The sequence below is a fragment of the Elgaria multicarinata genome, chromosome 5 (assembly GCF_023053635.1).
Source record: "Elgaria multicarinata webbii isolate HBS135686 ecotype San Diego chromosome 5, rElgMul1.1.pri, whole genome shotgun sequence".
Classification (NCBI taxonomy): domain Eukaryota; kingdom Metazoa; phylum Chordata; class Lepidosauria; order Squamata; family Anguidae; genus Elgaria; species Elgaria multicarinata.
This window is the reverse complement of record NC_086175.1, coordinates 132421449-132442395: the sequence shown is the minus strand read 5'-3', so window position 1 is coordinate 132442395 and position 20947 is coordinate 132421449. Positions and strand designations below refer to the sequence as shown.

The 20947-nt window shown below is 46.5% G+C and overlaps 1 protein-coding gene across 1 annotated transcript in view; it reads left to right on the top strand.

Annotated features, from left to right (window-relative positions):
• The window catches only part of PGM2L1 (phosphoglucomutase 2 like 1), a 47394-nt gene extending 40741 nt beyond the window's left edge, over positions 1-6653 (top strand). Inside the window, exons 12-14 of the mRNA XM_063127245.1 lie at positions 353-542; positions 3665-3798; positions 5280-6653. Of these exons, the coding sequence (XP_062983315.1) occupies positions 353-542; positions 3665-3798; positions 5280-5382 (427 nt within the window). The 3' untranslated portion in view covers positions 5383-6653. The remainder of the gene's footprint in view (positions 1-352; positions 543-3664; positions 3799-5279) is intronic.
• Positions 6654-20947: the final 14294 nt, after the last annotated feature.

The following is a 20947-nucleotide window of genomic DNA, read 5'->3' as shown; positions in this document are numbered from 1 at the left end:
CTCTAACAGTCAGGAAGTTTTTCCTGATGTCCAGCTGGAATCTGGCTTCCTTTAACTTGATCCCGTTATTCCATGTCCTGTACTCTGGAGGATCGAGAAGAGATCCTGGCCCTCCTCTGTGTGACAACCTTTTACGTATTGGAAGAGTGCTATCATGTCTCCCCTCCATCTTCTCTTCTCCAGGCTAAACATGCCCAGTTCTTTCAGTCTCTCCTCATAGGGCTTTGTTTCTAGACCCCTGATCATGATTATTCCGTGTCCTGCACTCTGGGAGGATCGAGAAGAGATTTGGTACATTCCACGTACCAAAGTTCTAGAGTTCTGCCACTAAGTGTATCTTGTCTTTGTGCAGGTATGGTTATCACATTTCGAAGACCTCCTATTTCTTGTGTTATGATCCTTCTACCATCAAAAGGATATTTGAAAGGCTCCGGAACTTTGACTTGCCTAATTCTTACCCCACGTTTTGCGGCACTTACAGTATATTGGATGTCCGGGATGTTACCACTGGGTACGACAGCAGCCAGCTGAATAAGAAGTCGGTGAGTAGTGTGTGGGAACCTTTGCCGATCTGTTTGATAGCTTCCACCTGAACCCTTTTGACTTGCAGCCATTTGCAGAGTTTTCAGGAGGCGTCATTTGTTCTTCAAGCTTCTCACCAGAGAAGGTGAAATCAAAGATAGGTTTGTAGGCTTGAAAGAAAAGGTGGGTTCATTCCCTCTGACATCTTGAATTCACAGCAACTGGGTTTTGTGCTTATGGGTGGACACTTCTAAAAGACCCCCTTAGCAATGAACTTCATCAGCTTTGCGGAGAAATACACTGCAGAGTTTTCTACATTTTTGCTTCAGATTTTTATCCTGGTTTGGAAAACACAAGTCAGCTTTCAACTTGCATGTTTTTTGTTTTGTTTTTTATAATTTTTCTAAACTTCCAAACAATACAAACAATACAGTATAAAACACTACCCCATAGTACATACTAAACAAATTAATAAACATCTATTTTAACTTAATTCCATTTAATATAATCATTGATTAACATTAACGTGCTCCCCCCAACCCTGGGATCTTATTCTGATTTCCAAAATCTCATTAATTCCTCTGGAGGTGTTTTCCCTCTCCCCTTTAATAATACAAAGTCTAAAAACTGTTTCCATATTGCTTCAAAATCATTCATTTTTATCATTCAACTTGCATGTTAAAATTGAATGAGTGCCCTGTATTTCCCCAGCAAACCCCGAGTTCCTATCTAGATTCAGCCTGTCTCAAAAGTAGCTGCTATTTATTTATTTATTTATTCCATTTATATACCGCCCCACAGCCGAAGCTCTCTGGGTAGTTCACAAAAGTTAAAACAGTAAACATTAAAAAGTATACAAACTTTAAAAACCATCAGAAACATAAAAACAACAGCATAAAAACAACAGTATCCATTTAAAAAAACAACAGTTCTGAAACTCCTAATAGAATACAGATTATTAACCAGTATTATTTTATTATTGCTATTTATTAGATTTAAAAAAACAAATGCAATAAAAGCAATGACAAACACATTAAAATAATGTAAATTAATTTAAAAGCAGCAGCAATAATTGAAAGTAGTTTATAAAAGAAATAGCCATTAAAGCAGCTAAAACATGGAAAACGCAGTGGTAAACATTTTTTTAAAAAAAACAAGCAATATAGCAGTATATAAAGTTGCATCCCCCAACATGGCACCCTGTAGATATTTTGGACTACAGCTCCCATCATCCCTGACTTGGGGCTGACGGGACTTGTAGCCTAAACCATCTGAAGGGTAACAAGTTGCAGAAGGCTGATACAGATCATGCTAACTGAATTTGACCATCCATTAGCAGGCCCGCTCTTACAGAGTTTAGGAAACAGCACAGTCCGTCCTAAATTGAGGGTCGGTGGAACCTTTCTGCAAACAAACTGCAGTTGACAAATACTGCTGTCTTTACTTTGAACAAGGTCCAACTGCATTTCGGAATTGATGTTTCTGAATGTGCAAGACATAACAAACGTTTACATGGCATCATCCGTGTGCGTCGGGCTTTACAGAGTGTATTCAGATCCATACGTTTTTAATTTGAAAGAACGTATTCTCCCTTATGAGCCTGCCCGTGCTTTGAGATCTTCTGGAGAAGCCCTTCTTTCAGTCCCACCTTCTTCACAGGCACGCTTGGTGGGAACGTGGGAGAAGAGGGCCTTCTCGGTGGCTGCTCCGGTGCTCTGGAACTCTCTTCCCGGGGAAGCTAGGCTGGCTCCCTCCTTGATGGGCTTTCGGAAGCAGACTAAAACTTTTTTGTTCCAGCAGGCCTTTGGAGAATAATCTGGCCCTCCATCTATGTTATTGTCTTATAATTTTCTTGTGTATTTTAAATGTTTATGGGTTTGTTTCCCACCCACCCCATGTATATTTTAAGCTTTGTAAGGCCGCCTTGAGGCCCAGCATTGGGCAAAAGGCGGGATATAAATATAATATTAATAATAATATCCTAAAGCTACTTTCAGCATTTATTTGTTTATTGCATTTATATACCGCGCCATAGCTGAAGCTCTCTGGGCGGTTTACAAAAGTTAAAAACAGTGAACATTAAAAACAAATATACGAAGTTTAAAAACATAAAAAGCATAAAAACATCTATTCTGGGGACCATTAAAAACAAACAAACTCAGCTCATGTTGTTAAATGCTGTTAACTGCCAGGGAGAAGAGAAAGGTCTTAACCTGGCGCCGAAAACATAACAATGTTGGCGCCCGGCGAGCCTCATCGGGGAGATTGCAGCTTTTCACAGAAAGCCACTTAAAGAGGTGCACTTGATGTTTAATTCATGGTCTGCAGGAGCCTCTGTGCTATTCCCATGTTCCTGTAGCCTGACTTCCTGTTGCATGGGGCTTGGGCAGGAGGACTAAGGCCTGGGCAGGTGTGGCCAAAGGCAAAACAACTGAAGACAAAAGGTGTTCTGGAAGAACCCTGACTGCGTTCAATCCAGCCATACCTGTTCCTCTCCAGGGTTGAGTTCTTTTGAAGCAGAAGCTGGCTGTGCACAGTGCTGATTGGTCGTCCCTCCACCCAGTGAGGTCACCGTGCCTCCCTTGAGCAATTTTGCTTTTTAATGAAAGTTCCCATTTAAAAAACTTTTATGTGTCAATGTTCATGTGGCACTTTAAAGAAATAAAGCAGAAAATGTACACTTGGGGGTGGAACAACGGTGATGCACATCTGTTCTCTATATTATGTCCCCCCTTTCTTTCTCTCCCTCCCCCCTCTCTCTCTCTCTCACACACACACACACATATGTAGGGACGGGGCAGGCTTTTTGCTGAAGACCAACATGTTCTTCTACCCTAGAAACGTGCTGCTTACCAATGCTGTTTGCGGAAACATTGGCAGTTACTACTTCTATTATATGTCCAGTAAAAGCGTTTCAGTGCATCTAGTGAAGTTGGCAGCTGCCAATGCCCCTGCAAAGCTAGTGTGAAACTGCCCAGCCTGTCTCCTCATTTTCCAGAGAGAACATATAGGTTGCTGGCCATAAAGACGATGAATAACTTCTAAATAATTTGCTTTTCTAGCAGGCACACACAGAGAACAAGGTGGGAGATGTAACCTCAATACCTGGGTTTAAATCCTCTTGCTGCTGTTTTTCCGGCAGGTGCTGCCTGTGAGTAAAACCAGTCAGATGATCACCTTCACCTTTCAAAATGGCTGTGTTGCCACTCTTCGGACAAGTGGAACTGAACCAAAGATCAAATATTATGCAGAGATGTGTGCGCCGCCAGAACAGAGGTGGGCCCCCCTTTTTTTGCGTCGTCCCTTGGGTGGGCTGGGTTCAGTGCCTGCCTCTGGTCCAGAGAATGGTTGGTTTGAACCAGATACCCTGAGGCTGGAAAATGCTGGATGGCTCTTAGCCAAATGGCAGGGCAGCAGGTGGCCACCCTTCCTTACTCCTTTTTAAAAATCCCTCCTTTCCTTTAAGGAGCTCAGGGCAACAAACAGGGTCTCTCCTCCTGCCTCCCCCCACACCTAAAAAAGGATATTATAGAGCTGGAAGAAGTGCAGAAAAGGGCAACTGAAATTATCAAGGGGCTGGAGCATCTCCCCTACGAGGGAAGGTTACATCAACTGGGATTGTTTAGCATGGAAAAAGGAGGCTAAGGGGAGACATGATAGAGGTGTGCAAAATGATGCATGGTGCGGAGACTGTGGACAGGGAGACATTTTTCTTCCTCTCTCAAAATACTAGAACCCAGTGGGCTCATCCCATGAAGTTGTTTGGTGGGAGATTCAGGAAAAATAAAAGGAAGCACTTCACACAGCGCATAGTTAAATTATGGAACTCACTTCCACAAGATGTGGTAATAATGGCCACCCATTTGGATGGCTTTAAATGGGGGTTGGATCAATTCCTGGAGGCGAAGGCTATCCATGGCTACTAGCCCTGATGGTTATGTGCGATCTCCAGAATCCGAGGCAGTAAGCCTGTGTGCACCAGTTGCTGGGGAACATGGGTGGGAGGGTGCTGTTGCACCGTGTCCTGCTTTGTGGGTCCGTGGCCACTGTGTGAACAGGGTGCTGGACTAGACGGACCCTTGGTCTGATCCAGTATGGTGCTTCTTATGTTATGATCATAGAATCATAGAAGAGCAGAGCTGGAAGGGGCCTACAAGGCCATCGAGTCCAACCCCCCCTGCTCAATGCAGGAATCCACCCTAAAGCATCCCTATAGAATCATAGAACCCCTATAGCATCCCTATAGAATCATAGCAAGAACTTGTGAGGTGGGTTAGTTCAGGGAAGAGTGACTGACCCAAGGCCACCTACGAAACAATGGCTGAGCAGGGAACGTGGGTTTCCCTGGTCTAAGACCAGCACCCCTAACTGCCACCACAGACTGGCCGATAACTCTCTCTTTCATCTTGTCCTTTACGCTGACGGTGGCTAAGCTTTTCAGTCAGCGCAGCCACATCATGCCTCTTAAGGCTTGTGCCTAAACGGATTCTGTTTTGTGTCTGAAATGGGTGGAAATATACGAGGCAGGGGGGCCCTTTGGCCCTTAGAAGCAGGCTGAAACCTGGCTTCCCTACCCCATCTCACTTCCTTCCTGCAAAGCCCAGCAGCTTGGAGCATCGCGCTGGCTTGATAGCAAAGAAACTCTGGGAATAAGGAGCAATTCACGGACGCTGGCGCAGCGCTTGTTTCAGAATGAGGGTTGGCATTCTGGATTGTGTTGGGATCTCTTCCTGACTCTTGACTTCTCTGCTCTTCAGTGACACAGCTTTCCTGGAAGAGGACCTGCGGAAGCTCATTGAAGCCCTCGTGGAGGATTTCCTGGAGCCCAGTAAAAATGGACTAATCTGGCGCTCGGTGTAGCCTTCCTCTTGCCATTGGCTGTTAGAGATGTCACTCCATGCACTGTGTCATGTGGAACAAAGGAACCAAGATGAGAACTTCTGTTTGCATTAATTTAATGTGTGTGTGTGTGTGCGCGCGCGTGTGTGTTCCCTAGCCAGCGTACCTATATGGAAGCAGTATTGTTTTGTCAGCTTTCTTTCCAAAGTGGTAAATAGATTACTAGGCAGCTCTTTGAAAGGGCTAGGGTCTCCTAAAGGGGGTAGGACAGATTCTAAAAAAATCGCCAGCTGATAGGGGTACCAGTTTGTGCCACCGGCACGCTTCTTAACAAACACAAACCCAGTGAATTTTCACAGGCTGCATCTTGGATGTCTGGTATCTAAATTCTTTGATGTGCGTAGGCCCTTGGCAGCTGGAAAACTGCCTCATGGGGGAAACGGATGATTGTTTTGGACTGACAAAGGGTCCTGCTTCTTTGTAGCTGTTTTGAGTGTCGGAATCTTTACTGTACTGTTGAGTCTTAATTTTTATCGGTCTGTTCAGTAGAATCCAGTACTTAGGACTTTCTAGTTCAGTCCAAGTGGTTTAGTAGTCATAATGGTTCCTGCTATTTAAATCTCCTATTCTAAAAGGTGCTCTTTGTGCATTGAATTCTTATCTGTGTGTATATTTACTGAAGTTTACTCAATGGTTAAACCATAGTGGCAAGCAACGTAACTTGAGGTTTGACATCTCAGGGCAAAACCAGGCACAATTGCCCACCTCCTGTCTCTCTTGGCCCTGAGAGTGCTGGGCCCGCTGGGCTTTTGGGCTACAACAAAACGAGCCGGCATGCAGGCTTTTTGGGTCTAGGGGATGCAGACTACGTTAGGATTGCGGAATGTCGTTGTGCCAATTTTGCCTTCGCTCACCTCCATGAAAGACCCTTCAGTTCAGACAGTTATGATAAGCCAATTTCCATTGTTTGATTTTTGGATTGCATCCACAGAGAGACTCCCTTCTTCGTTTATTTGCAAATATTTACAGCCATCTCTGTCTCCAACAGTAGTTAAAGTTGTACAATAATTAAAATAACTAGTAATGGATATTGTTAATTGCTTGTTAAAATGAAGAAGCTGTGCTTCAGCAGTAGTTTCTTTAAGCTTCTCTTCCTGCAGTGTGTTATATTAGGTTTTCCCAGCGATACATGTCAATGTGTGTGCTTCGTAAGATCATACTTTGACTGCTTTCAGGATCTCGGAGACCTTAATCACTCTTGCTGCACTGTAAATTGAGAGGCAAAGCTTTTGAACAGCCTCCCTCAACCTGGGGCGCTCCAGATGTGTTGGACTGCATCTCCCAGAATGCAGCTCTGTTGGCTGGGGCATTCTGGGAGATGCAGTCCAACACATCTGGAGCGCCCCAGGTTGAGGAAGGCTCCTTTTGAAGGACAGAGTAGAAGATCTCTTCTTGGGCTAAGAGCCTCCAGAAGACGGTGTGTGGTGTGGAGGGGCGAAGGCTATGGATCAAGGCCTTAACAAACTATCTGATAGAGCCTGTTTCCTCATTTTCTAGTTGAGTATGCCATAGCTGAGTGCATTTTTCAATCTAGCACAGAGTGTTGCTCCTTGGCCACCACTGGAAGAAGGCCTGGAAATGATGGGGCCGCCTGGTTCAACTGCAGAATCTTTGCAGACTCAGACTCCAGAAAGGCCCAGTGAAAGTAGACCCCAATCCGTGTGCTGCTTCACATGCATGCGACTTTGAGTCCTTTTGCAGTGGCAAAGATTCCGTGGTACCAGGCTGCACCTTGGTGACATACCATCCAGGATATGAGAGACAGGCGAGGGGAGACTTAGCTGCAGTTCAAGACCGGAGTCTGAGAAGATAGAGAAGATAGGTCAAGATGCAGCCTCTACGGGTGTCTGGCAAATTGTGCTTATGCTTGGATTTAACCTACTTTATTCCATTGTTCATGCTTGATTTATGCCAATCCTTTGAAAATAATACTTAGAACTGTGCCCAGTTGTTACTGAAGTGAAGTGGTAAAACCTGTGTCTGGGCTACCCTTGGGTTAGGGAGAATTCTAGAAAACTTCCTAGTCCGGCACTACAAATGTCTCCGAAGTATAACTTTCAAATCAAGAGGCTTATTTCAGGTCAAGCCTCTTCTGAGCAGGCACAGTGTGAAAGTGGAGTTAGGCATCCCAGTTTAGCCTTGCCACTATCGTTTGACTGCATCCTCCTCTGCTTCCTTCTACCCTTTTTCAGCTGAAGGTGATAACTTCTGTACTGATGACCCAGCAAGGCCATCGGGACCAGGAACTCAGTGGCTGCGTTCACACGTGACAGTAAGTCAGAATTGCCGGCTTAGCTGGATTTCCTGTGAACGAGCAGCATCCTGGTGCACACCGGATGTGAGCGTCAGTCCTCCCTTTGCACAACCAGGTAAACAAACCAGAAATCGGAAGCTTTGCATGATGCGAGAACCTGGGCTCCCAAACAAACCAGGATTTGTAACCCTTGGCTTATTCTTGACTCGCAAGCCGGGCTTGTTTGGGAGTGACAAGCCAGGAAGCTGGGTTTGGACATCATGCACAGGTTCCCAGTTCTTGTTTGTTTCACACTCTCATGCAAAGGGAGAAGTGAAGCCTCAGCAAATGAGCATCAGGGATCAGCATGCTAATTGTTCACAGTAAACCAAGATAGCCCAGCAATTCTGGCTTAGCGTTATGTGCGAATGCTGCCAGTTTCTTGTACACCTGGGTGGGGCTTTGGGGGTGAAGGCGGGATTTGATGCCGATTGGAGCGCTTGCTCTGGCCTCATGAAGGTACCTTCGCTGTATCTGAATGTACTGTATGTGGAGGGCACGGAATTGCTGGTATTGCACGAGACTTTTGGGGCACTGTTCAGCAGGAACCTTCCCTTGACATTTCAGTGGGGCACGTGCAAGGGATGTTCCTGGTGGATTTTGTCCTTGATTTACATGCAATGTTTATTTATTTCTTATTTTTATTTAAAGCTCAATGCCTTCCAGATTGTCCATACATTTGTGGGAAATGTATTGTATGTTAAAGCCTTGTTTTTTTACTCTTTGTTTTCCTTTTTCATTTACTGTATATTTGAAACTGCTGCAATGTAGAGAAGAGAAATTCTGAGGAAGCCAGACATGGCGGCCTCAGTTTAGATCCTGGGAGGCATCCAAAGAAATTTGGGGTAAATCTTTGCCTCTTGGAAGTTCTGTTTTCACTTTTAAAGACCTGATTCCCATCTCGTTAAAACATGGGGTTTAGGTATAGAGGAAGCAGAATCTTTCAGGCTCTTTCTGGATCTCTTACTAATTTTGGAAAAGAACATTCTCTAATGCAATTTGAACAAATAAATGTAACGGAAGAACTTCCTTTTTTTTTGTTTTCTTGTTAAGCTCTGTAGAGCAGCCTACCCCAACCTGGTGCCCTCCAGATGTGCGAGATTACAACTTCCCCAGTTCCCCAGCCAGTGGTGATTGGGAATGATGGGAGTTGCAGTCCAGCACATCTGGAGGGCACCAGGTTGGGGAAGGCTGCTATTGAGCCCAGGTCCTCTTAGCTCACATAACAGGGTGAGGTGGATTCACTATCGCATGCAGCTCAGCTCTTTCCTGGGACAATGGTTTAATATAGGCAGAATGACACCCGTCCTCCCCTTGTGCGGGAAGGAGGAACGTGGGCGCAGTTTCGTTTAGTGTCCCAAGCTGACTGGTTAAGGGCTTAGTAATGGCAGCAGTTAACCGCTGCTGTTGGTGTGTTTTCCACGGATCAGAATGCTTGAAAATCCATCCGATTCCATTTGGGGAAAGCTGTTTTCCTCCTCTCCCTGCCCCCTGGCCCCTGACTGTGAAATCGTATCGTCCTCTTACCTCAGTGATGAGCAGCATGGGAGCCCTTTGGCCCTGTGTGCCCATTGCCCTCCTTGTTTGATGGCAGGAATACTTACAACCTGGCATGAAGGACAACGTTCTTTGAAGCTACGACGCCAGAAAGGCATTGTGGTTTGTTGATGATGCCTCTTCTTTTCTAAGATGTTGGTGTGGAGTGGTTTTACCAGTTTGATGTAATGATGACAATTGACTGGGTGGCTGTTCTTAAAACTTGCCGTTATTTGTTTTAATATTCTTTTCCCGGACTGTTAAGACAATCTTTTGTCTCATGAAATTCTGTAGCATAGGTTCCTATTGATCTCCATGTGGTTAGGAAAACTGACTTAAAAAACATAAACCCCACACCCAATGCTTGCAGGTTGAGAATATTTATAATACACCTTGGCGATTTGCTTTACTTGAGCTTAGTTTGAGCGGATGTCCACTTTCCCACTCAATAAGAAAATGTCTTAATGGGTCTCCTTGTCTTTACTCTGCTGTCAGCCTTCTCTCTCTCTCTCATCATACCAATGACCAGAAAGCTAAACTCCAGTTTCTCTATTATGCAGTAGACGGTCTCTTAGTGAACACTTGCACTGGTGGGTGATGTGCAGTAGAGGAGGTCCTCATGTGCAAGGAAATGGTGGCCGGAGAAAACACCTTCTGCTGTAGGGGGTACAGGAGTCTCCTCTATACTTGGGGCTCCAAGTCACACTAAGCTTTTCACTCACATCAACAAGTGTGTCTGGAAATAAGCACCTGAAACCGGCAGGCTGAATCCGGCCTTCTGCTCCAATTCCTTCCAGACCCTGCCGGTGCCAGGTCTGGCAGTGGCGTGCAGGATTCTCCCATGAGCCATTGGTCCTTGGCAGCCCTGCTAACCAGCCAGCTTCCCTTTGTGCTGGGAAGGGCGCCTGTGACTCCTTCAGCCTGGGGAGCTGAACCATTTTTGGGCCAAAGTGTTTGCAGGGGTGGCGTGTGTGTGTGTGTTGACGATGGCATTTTGGCTGGACCCTCAAGCACCTTGCCCAAGGAGGGTTCCGTTACGCAGAATGGAGGCGTTGGCTGTTGCTGCTTCAAAATGGTCATTTGTGCAGTTGGGCTCCCTCTGTCAAATGGAGAAGAAGCTGTTTGTCTTGTCGCAAGCTACGCCTTGTGACGGATGTAGCTTTGCTTAATGGGTTCTCTGTTAAAAAAAAAAAAAATACTCCTGGCTAAGTTTACACACACATGCTCCCTTCATTTGTAATGGGGTGTGTAGTGCACGTACCCAACTACAAAATACAGTGTATAAAAGACAAAGTAAGACTTCCTCTATTATGTTAATAACATAATCATTCTCCACATTCATTTTGTAACTCTCTTAGCTTGAAATGTGGGGGTTCACTTAATTCCTGCACCATCCAATCTGCAACATGCTTTTTAGTGCATTGGTGGATATATATATATATATATTTTCCAGGATGAGCAAATTATTACAGTCTCAGCCTACTCTTCAACTAAATTTTTTAAGAGTTTGTTCCTGAGAAACTGTTTGTTGTCCTTCTGTACTTTCAAATGTGCTTTTCTGCCTAAGAGACAATGGGTGTATTATAAGTGTGGACTGAAAAATTGCACTTTTATTCTGTTGGAAGTATTTTTGTGTCTGGATTATGACATGGATTTAGTTGAATGAAGTGTTAAGTTAATAAAACATTCTCTTCATAGAGTGTACTTCCAAGTCTTGTTTGTTCAGCTTCCTGTAAGATCATTCTAACGGCTACTGTCCTAGAGGAAAGCAAAATACCTCCATGGCTCTATCATTTAAGTGGGGAAAGGGAATAGGAGCATTCCTCTGTCCTGATTCTAAGTTGAGCCTTCTAAAAAGAATTGGGGTGGGGAGACAACTCCATGGCAGTAACATCTGTCCCTATATTCAGGATTGCGTGTGTTTTGCAATAAATATATAAATTCAAAATTCAAGTTAATCTAAGCTAAGCAAAGTTGGCAGAAAGCTATGAAAATAGGGTAGACTTTTCGGGGAGGGACCGGGCCGCTTTTGAAACCTCGTGAACTGTACTCTTGAATAAACCTTCTCTCTGGTGTCAAAGGATGGTGAATTTGGGCTTTGGTGGGCCCCAAGAGTGGTGAAGACCCCCGTCCCAATGGGACTGCCATTTTGCCTGTGCTTGGAGCACTTTAGAAGACCTAAGGCTGCCAAAGGGCTCCATGCAAAATAGCCCTTCTGTCCCAGCCAGAATGGAATAGCTGCCATTTGCGGAAATTGCTTTAAGCTTCTGATCCCAGTGCAACGAGAAATTGAGAGACTATGCAGTGAAGCAGGCCAGTTGTTATGAAGTATTTTTACTCTGTTCTTCAGGCAAACAATGGCTCCCAGAGCAGCTTACAAAGATCGAGAACTCTTACAACCTAAAAGACCACACACAAGAAAAGGGGATTGGGAGGGAGGAGGGGAAAAACAAACCCAGGTACGAGTTCTTAAGTTACCAAGTTCTTATAATGACCAGCTGCAATTAAAACAGTTCAAGGAGAGGAGGAGACACAATTTGCTGGTCCCTCAGCTGAGCCGACGGAGTGGTCGTGCTTCCTGTCTCTCCCTCAGCTACAGCCTGATGGAATGGCTGCCCCCAGGTGATGTTCAACGGAGGAATCCAAGCCAGAAGGAGAACGAGTGACCCTCCCTGTGTCAGAAACAGCATATTTGTCACATCCAAGCAACAGCATCCCCTCACACTCTGCCCGCCCAGATTGCAGCATGCTCATGCCTTTTGACATTTGCTGACATTTGCCAAGATGGACCAAATAAAATAAATGGACCGGAATAATTGGAAATCGTATCATTACTTGAACCACCAGCATGAACACTAGGGCTGTGCTCCGCTTCGGATCGGAGAAGCAATAGCGAGGCAGCCTGATTCGCCTCCGGAAAAGGTGGAGGCGGGTCGGTTCGAGGGGGCCTGCAGATCGAGGCGAAGAGGATTGCCTCAATCCGGAGCTCCAGATGCTAAGTGGGGGGGGACTCATCTGGTGCTGGCGCCACCGCTGCAGTCCCTGCGGCGACGGCGATGGAGCCAGGTAAGGGGGCAGAGAGGAGGGAGGCTTATCTGTGTCCCTCGTGGTCCGTCACTGGCTTCAATTGAGGCCCCGGCTTCAAGTGGAAGAGTCCTCTTCCGCTTGAAGCTGGGGCCTCAATTGAAGCCCCCGACAGACGCAGGTAAGGGGGGGTTGGCCTACCTGGCGCTGCCATCAGGTGAGGGGGCAGAGAGGAGGGAGGCTTACCTACGTCCATCGCGGTCTGTCACGGGCTTCAATTGAGGCCCCAGTTGAAGCCGGAAGTGAAGGCCGCGGCTTCTTCCGGCTTCAAGCCGGGGCCTCAATTGAAGCCCACGATAATGGACACAGGTAAGGGGGTGGGGAGGTTGGCTTACCTGGCAGTGACGGCGGCAGTGGAGCTGGATCTCGGTCCATGGAGCGGAGCGGGGGACGGGCGGATCGGGCCTGATTCGGAAGTTCCGGATTGGGCCACGAAGCGGATCGGGGGGTCCGTGCACAGCCCTAATGAACGCCATTCCTTAGATGTCATGTTTGCATTTTCTTCTTCCCATATTGGTAATGTTGCTGTTCCACTGTGGAACAGCTTGTAGCTCCAGGAAGTTCTTCAAAAATCTTTCTTGTAATTTGAAATGACTGGATTAGGCTCTACCATTAGGAGCAGCAGAATGCAGCATGTGTTCCATCATCTATATGACATCACTTCATTTATTTGAAGATGGATGTTATATTGATCCTTAATTGTTTCTTCTCCAGGCTAAAGCATAACCAGTGCTTTCAATGTTTCCTCATGGTATTTCAATTCCAGGCCCCATACCATTTTCATCACCTTCCTCTAGACATGTTTCAGTTTTTGACTCAATATCCTTCTTAAACTGGGGTGCCCAGAACTGGACACGGTACTCCAGGTGAGGTCATCTGACCAAAACAGAATAGATTGTGAGAAATCATGGTTCTATACTAGATATCGAATGGACTAGAACCAAGCTATAAAACACTTAATGATCAAAACAAATGAACAAACACATTTGCAGCATCCACCTTTTCAAAAATTTGGTTTAAAAATGCCTGAGAGAAATGTGAAAAAGTGCTATCTTAAACCAAAACCAAACCTGAAAACCAAGGAAGTTTAAGAAAACTGACCCAAACAATATATCAAATTAGGTATAACTATACTTATTACAATAAAATCATATTAGTAGAAAATACTTTAATCTTAAAGCAAATACATACATTTAAAATTTAAACAGAATGCCTGAGGACATATTAGATCAGCATCACTCTGTCTGATTTCACTTGTAGTTCCCATCACAGTGCACCTGATGTCACTGTGCCCCAACAGAACATAGGACAGCACAATAAACTCACCCAACCTGTTACTTAAAACCAGCATCAGCTTGCAAAAAATGAAATAAAATCAGCCAGATGCAAACCGAAACCAAAAAACCTTACAGCTGAAAAGTGGGCCTCTGCACCTCAACAGGTACAGCTGTCCTGGGCGAGGTGACCCTCATCTGCAGGCCTTATGCCAGGTAGAGCATAAAAGGTCAAAAGCCGCCACTTTGGAATTCCCCCCTGAAAAAGGTTCCTTCCTTCGTTCCAATCCTCCTCTTAGCCTAACTTTTCCATGAAGCCTTTGGCACAATCCCCCACCTTCTAAAACCTACCGCATCTCAACCTGCAACCCCCTCAATAGAGTCTGGTGGCTCCGACATCAGTGAGGCAGTGAATCCGCTCTGGGTTTCAGTCAGAACTCTAAAGGAGGTGTCCAAGGTGTGAGGCAGTTCTTACTGAAACCCGGAGCGCATTCAGGAAGAATGAGCGTAATAGATCTGATTTACAAACCATGCAGTTCTGAAGGCTTCTCTAAATTCACAGCACGCTCATGACTGGCCGCTCATGGAAGTTTGCGGGCCGATTACATGATGTTGTGAACAGCCAGGATGTCTCCTGCGCTATTTTAATACTTAAAAGGTTGTCACACAGAGGAGGGCCAAGATCTCTTCTCGATCCTCCCAGAGTGCAGGACACAAAATAACGGGCCCAAGTTAAAGGAAGCCAGATTCCAGCTGGACATCAGGAAAAACTTCCTGACTGTTAGAGCAGTACGACAATGGAATCAGTTGCCTGGTGAGGTTGTGGGCTCTCCCACACTGGAGGCCTTCAAGAGGCAGCTGGACAACCATCTGTCAAGGATGCTTTAGGGTGGATTCCTGCATGGAGCAGGGGGTTGGACTCGATGGCCTTGTAGGCCCCTTCCAACTCTGCTATTCTATGATTCTATCTGCCCCCTTATCCCACTGTCAGAAAAGACAAGAGTTAATCAGCGTTTTAAAAATAATAATCCACAAAATCACCACGCGTATTGGTGGCATTGTGCTATAATTTTGCCACTAGATGGCGGTGTTTTATTGAGTTGAATGGAAAACATAGGGATGGAAAATATTCAGTCCAAATCGCATGGCTGCCGTGGCCACCTGTGGCCGCCCGTGTAATTGAGCTGATTGCAACCGCAGAATGAAAACGGAAGCAGAAAACGGCAGTGGTGGTGGTTCATTTATGTTTTTTGTTCATTTTTTGTTTTGTTTAGAGAAGCTATGAGTTTTGTTGGTATTCCTATGACTATTAAGAAAAGATAATACATTGCAGTATTTTGGGACAGGTGCTACTTACACCCCACTGTCATCTACGAACAGCTCTGTCTGGAGAGGCCAGGAATGGAGGCCTTTCTGCTTGCGCAGTATGTGCTCTGTCACTATCCTATGGGCCTTCCCCTAAAAATAAAGACTCTAGTCCTTATGGTTCTAAATTAAGGAATGGTTTATATAGGAAGTGTCTTTATGCAGAGTTACTTCATTATTCTATCTAAGTTGGTATTGAATCCATTGCTTGGCAGTGGCTCTCTCGGGGATTTCAGGCCAGGACCCTTTCCAGCCCTACCTGGCGGTGCCAGTGATGGGACTTGGAGCCTTTTACTTGCAAAGTTAGGGTGACCCTATGGAAGCGGGGACAGGGCTCCTGTATCTTTAACAGTTGCATAGAAAGGTGTCATTGGTATGCATGCAGCACCGGATGAAATTCCCTCTTCATCATAACAGTTAAAGCTGCAGGAGCCCTGCCTAGCATGACCAAATGCAAAAGAGGGCAAGGCTCCTGCAGCTTTCACTGTTGTGATGAAGAGGGAATTTCATTCACACAAATGACAGCTGCTGAAATTCCCTTTTCTGTGCAGCTGTCAAAGATACAGGAGCCCTGTCCTCCTTCTCATAGGGTCACCCTATCAAATCATGTACTTCTATCACTGAGCTACGCCCCTTCTGTGGAGGGTGCAAGAAGGGCGCTGGAACCCACAGGAAGATATAGAGCAGCGGTGCTGAATCTCTTCATGCAAGGGCTGAATTCCATTTCATAGGAGAGCTCACCGGGGGGTGGGGGAGAGACTATATTCCAGTAGTGGGCGGGGAGGAAGGCAAAGGAGGCAGGCAAAGGAGGCCAAATACAAACACTAGGGTGACCATATGAAAAGGAGGACCGGGCTCCTGTATCTTTAACAGTTGCATAGAAAAGGGAAGTTCAGCAGGTGTAATTTGTATATACGGAGAACCTGGTGAAATCCCCGCTTCATCACAACGGTTAAAGCTGCAGGAGCTATACTAGAGTGACCAGATTTAAAAGAGGGCAGGGCACCTGCAGCTTTAACTGTTGTGATGAAGAGGGAATTTCCCCAGGTTCCCCATATATACAAATGACACCTGCTGAAATTCCCTTTTCAATACAACTGTTAAAGATACAGGAGCCCTGTCCTCCTTTTCATAGGGTCACCCTACCAAACACAAGCACATTGTAGCTTAACGCTCTTAACTGCCAGTAACTTTACGAGAGACATTTCAGCCATTTAGAATGGGGGGAAAGTCCACACTTAAACCACTAAAAAAATTGGTGGTCAGGGAGGGAGAAGTGGGGCCACGGGAAGGGCTGGATTGGGACCCCAGTTGGGGCAGATTTGACCTACGGGCCTAAGATTCAACAGGCCTTATGGAGAGGTTCTCTTCTCTTTGAATTTATTTATTTATTTATTTATTTATTTATTTATTACATTTCTATACCGCCCAATAGCCGAAGCTCTCTGGGCGCTTCTGTTTTGCGACTCAGTCCATGCCTCGTCCAACTAGGAGCACCATCAGATGAGCGTTTTCTTGCACGCTCATTACTGCGCACTCACAGATTTTCGCAGGTCCCTCTCAGGACGTTATCTGCCTCCTGCCCCTTCTGGCCTTCTTTGTGCTGTTACAAAAACTGTGGATTACAACCCAATGAAATCCAATAAAAGCAATCCGGATGCGTCGTTTCGGGTTCAAAGAAAAAGCTTTATTTTCCACTTCAGGTACCAAGATATCTCTTTGCGCAAAGGTCCCCTCTCCTGTGCCAATTTAGAGGGGAAAGGGCCCAGAACGGAAGTTTACTTCTTGCTTTATACAGAGAGAACCATTTGTACACATACAATTGGCTGCTAGCCCAAATCATCACCTCTTACGTCACGGACATGCAAGCTGGGAAGGGAAAGGGTTAATTCTGCCTAGTCTCCCTTCCTGCCCAACCCCCTTCGCAATGTCCCCTGGGACATTTCTGTCCCACCTTGCCTACATGGCAGAAACTTTCCCGCTTCACCTCCCCCCCATCCAATCAGTATTCACTATCCCTTCCCAAATTCCTGCCGGAGTGTGTGGAAAGGAATGACGCCTGACATTCCTTTTGATGGGCGAGTTTCCCACCTCTTATTTCTCTCCCTGGTTTCCTGCCGAGCCGTGGGGAAAGGAAAAAGAGGTATGTGTGTGTATGCCAGCTGTGCAAGCAAGCGCCTGGCGATTTTAACCAGCAGCTAGGACTCATCCCTTACACTTGAGTAAGCGACCTTACCCAAATAGGTAAATGGGGCTTTTCTTCCCTACCTGGGAGTAGAGGGTCTACTCTACTCATCTAAAACCAAAAGATGGTAATTCGAGGCGGGGAAGGAGGGTTTTGTGGAGAAGAAGGGAACGGGAGAAATGGACGAAGGGAATAATTGGAAATTAACCAAATTTACATGACAGTGCCACAAAAAACCACACCCCAGTAAGTCCAACTTATTTTTAAAGATGGAAGTTGCCACTCTCTCCTGTGTGTAGGAGAAGCAGCACGATCAGAATGGCCCACGTGCACGTGGTTTACTTCCTCTTTCAAAAGAGGAAGTAATGAGGGCCAAACGCGCGGGCGGAGAAACGATGGTAAGGAAATGAGATTTCCCCCAGTATGTGACGACGTTCTTGGCACCATTCCAGCTTCCACCATCTCATATCCCAATGGACTTGCCCAAAGGGCTGCCTTTATCACGTTTCCCGTGAACATTCCTGTCCTCTCCCTGGCACGTGCACGCTCTGAAAAATGCTGCCGCGGCCGTGATTTAGTTAATGAACTAATCCCTGTGTCCCGTTTGTAGCGATTGGGGGAAATCAGTTCTAGCAGATCAACCATTCAGACTGCCAAGGGATGCTGTCGAGCGAAGCCAGGCGCCCGGCCTCGCTGTTCAAATTGACGCTGCCCTGGCCTGCCCCGTTGGGCACCCTTCGCCCTGGGGAGAACTTCCTTGTTAGGCTTGTAAAAAGATGTGATGGAGCAAGATCACCTTGACTGCTGCCTACGAAGCAACGCACATCCCCTTCGAGACCTGCCAAACTCACTCGGCGCTCGTCAGATTGTTAAGTAAGAATACGGCCGGCCGGTGACACACAGGCCACGATTATGACATCATTAGGGCAGCTTATTGGCCAGGCAGTGATCCGGAGGGCAGAGCGGGATTATCTAAGGATGCCTTCATCCTCATTAACCCTTTCCTTTGGCGCTCGGCGACACATCTGCCTCGTGGATTGCCTTACGTAAACCGCAGCGACGGAACGCACGTCGGTTTGCTTTGTCCTGTTCGCAACCACGTTTCGTCCCCTTGCTGAACAAAGAATTCAGGATAATCTCGGTAATAATATTCCAAAGCAGGTCCTGTTGCTTTGCTGGTGGGGGGACGGGACAATTATCCACAACCTTCACTGAGGTCCACGTCTTAGCTGATTGACTTTATCGTTGTGATTATTCTTGGGAAAGTGTTGGACCTCAAGACACCGGCTTCTGTGCCCCTTAAATATTAAGACTCTGCACATAAGATTTCAGGAGACTTTCCATCCCCTGACTGTGTTGTGAAGGCATGAGCTCATTTGGGAAACAGATGATGCAAAACATGTTTCCTGGAGTAATTTAAATGCCATTGTCTTCTGTACCAAATCAGTGGATTTTAACTTTTTAGTTAATGCTTAGAGCCACTGCACTCTTTTTTTTTTGGATATACGTATGTAATAAATAAATCTCAAGAGAGGGATGGAGGGAGCCAATAGGGAGTAGTGGTTAGAGTGTTGGAGGTCCGGGTTCTAATCCCCACTCGGCCTTGGAAACCCACTGGGTGACTTTGGGCCAGTCACGGACTCTCAGCCCAACCCACCTCACAGGGTTGTTGTTGTGAGGATTAAATGGTGAGGAGGAGGAGGAGGAGGATTATGTACGTTGCCTTTCCTATGCAACTTAAAGATGCAGGAGCCCTGTCCTCCTTTGCATTTTGCTTCCCATGCAGCGACCAGACAATTGTTTTCTGCCTGAGGTGACAGGCAAAGCCACCCCCTGCCATGTTGGATGGTTCCCTGACCTTTGTGCAGTTTTTTCCTCTATTCTAAAGGGTTAAATGCTGCTCAGTTAGCGGCACTTAAGAGCTTTAACCTACAACAAGCTGTTTTGGGGTTGTTGTTTTTGGCCACACCTCTTTTGCTTTTAGCCCCGCCCCTTGCCTTTGGCTCCACCCACAATTCAAGCATGGTCCTTTTGAGCCTCCGTCAAATTGAACTCAGCCCTTGGGGCTGGCAGAGGTTACCCAATCTGGCCATTAAATGACCATTTCCTCACATATAATGCTTGTGACTTCTTTCCTGCCTCCCTTTTCCAACTGTGTAAGTAAGAGCCTCAGGAAGCCATAACAAGAGGGCTCTTGGATCCTGTCCCTTCCAATGCAAGAGTCACGGATCCCATGGGTTGGCTAAGCTGCCCCTTTTTTATTTATTTATTTATTTATTTATTTAAGGATTTTTATGCCGCCATTCAGCCAAAAAAGGCTCTCATGGCGGCTTACAAAAGTATTTCTTGACAGTCCCTGCCCACAGGCTTACAATCTAAAAGACATGACACAAAAGGAAAGGGGATTGGCAGGGAGGAGGAAAGGAAAGCAAACTCAGGCACTACAATCTTAGTTGGAAAGTTCAGCAGTTACAGGTGACAGCAGGAGGGAGGGGGCTCTCAGCTGGAGCTGGACCCAGGCACGGTGGAGAGGTGCCTGGCTGCTGCTTCCTCCCTCACTGGTGGCCTCTGCAGAGACAGTTGGTAGCAGGAGGGAGGGGGCTCTCAGCTGGAGCTGGACCCAGGCACGGTGGAGAGGTGCCTGGCTGCTGCTTCCTCCCTCACTGGTGGCCTCTGCAGAGACAGTTGGTAGCAGGAGGGAGGGGGCTCTCAGCTGGAGCTGGACCCAGGCACGGTGGAGAGGTGCCTGGCTGCTGCTTCCTCCCTCACTGGTGGCCTCTGCAGAGACAACCCTTGTGTGCCTCCTCCAAAACTGTAGGTAAGGGTTTTTGCCTTGAAACGTTTACTTTGCTCATGTAAGCACCCTGGGGTGGGTTGTCTTCTAGAGCGTCCTCATGTGCGGGGAAATTGACTTCCTTACTGTCGCTTCTCCACTAACACGATTGTCCCTCATTACTTCATCTTTCGAAAGAGGAAGTAAACCACGTGCACGTGGCCCGTTCTGATCGCGCTGCTTCTCCTGCAACACAGCAGGAGGTGGCAGCAACTTCTGTCTTTAAAAATAAGTCGGACTTACTGGGGTGTGTTTTTGTGGTGTGAGGAAGGCTAGAAGAAGCAGGAGGTAGACGACATCCTGAGAGGGACCCGCGAAAATCCGTGAGTGCCCAGTAACGCATGTGCAAGAAAACGCTCGTCTGATGGAGGTCCTAGTTTGTGACTAGAATCTGGCTGGTGGGAGTTTGGACTCCATGACCTTTGATATCCCTTCCAACTACAACTCTATGGTATAGGTTGATTTTGGGAAACTCCAGGTAACTAAGTCATAACAGCCCCCATTGCTTTCCAGAGGTCTTACTCTGTGTCTAATATTTTTAACACACCCGTACATCTAGCCCTTGTTCCACTCAACCAAAATGATAGCACCTTTCTTCTTTCAAGTAGCTTGGGTCACCCGTGTAAACTGTGTGTGCGTGTTGAAGGTAGAGCAACAGCTGCCTCCCTCACTGCTGCTCCCCCCCCTCAGCTCCAGCTGCCCCCCTCTCTCTCCAGGGTCAACTGACCTCCTTTTCAAAAGCTCTACATTAATCTAATAAAAATGACCCTTGTCGGCTTGTAATGTTTAATTCCCCCCTGAAAACACTGACAGATGCTCTTTTCGTAGATTAAGAGGATCCTCCAAAGACCAGCTGTTCCCAAATGAATCCGAAGCCCAGACATGGATGGGACAGAGGCAAGGAACACTGAGGGGGGCAGGGCGGATGGGGTTGTCTCTGGCTGAGCCCTTCAGGT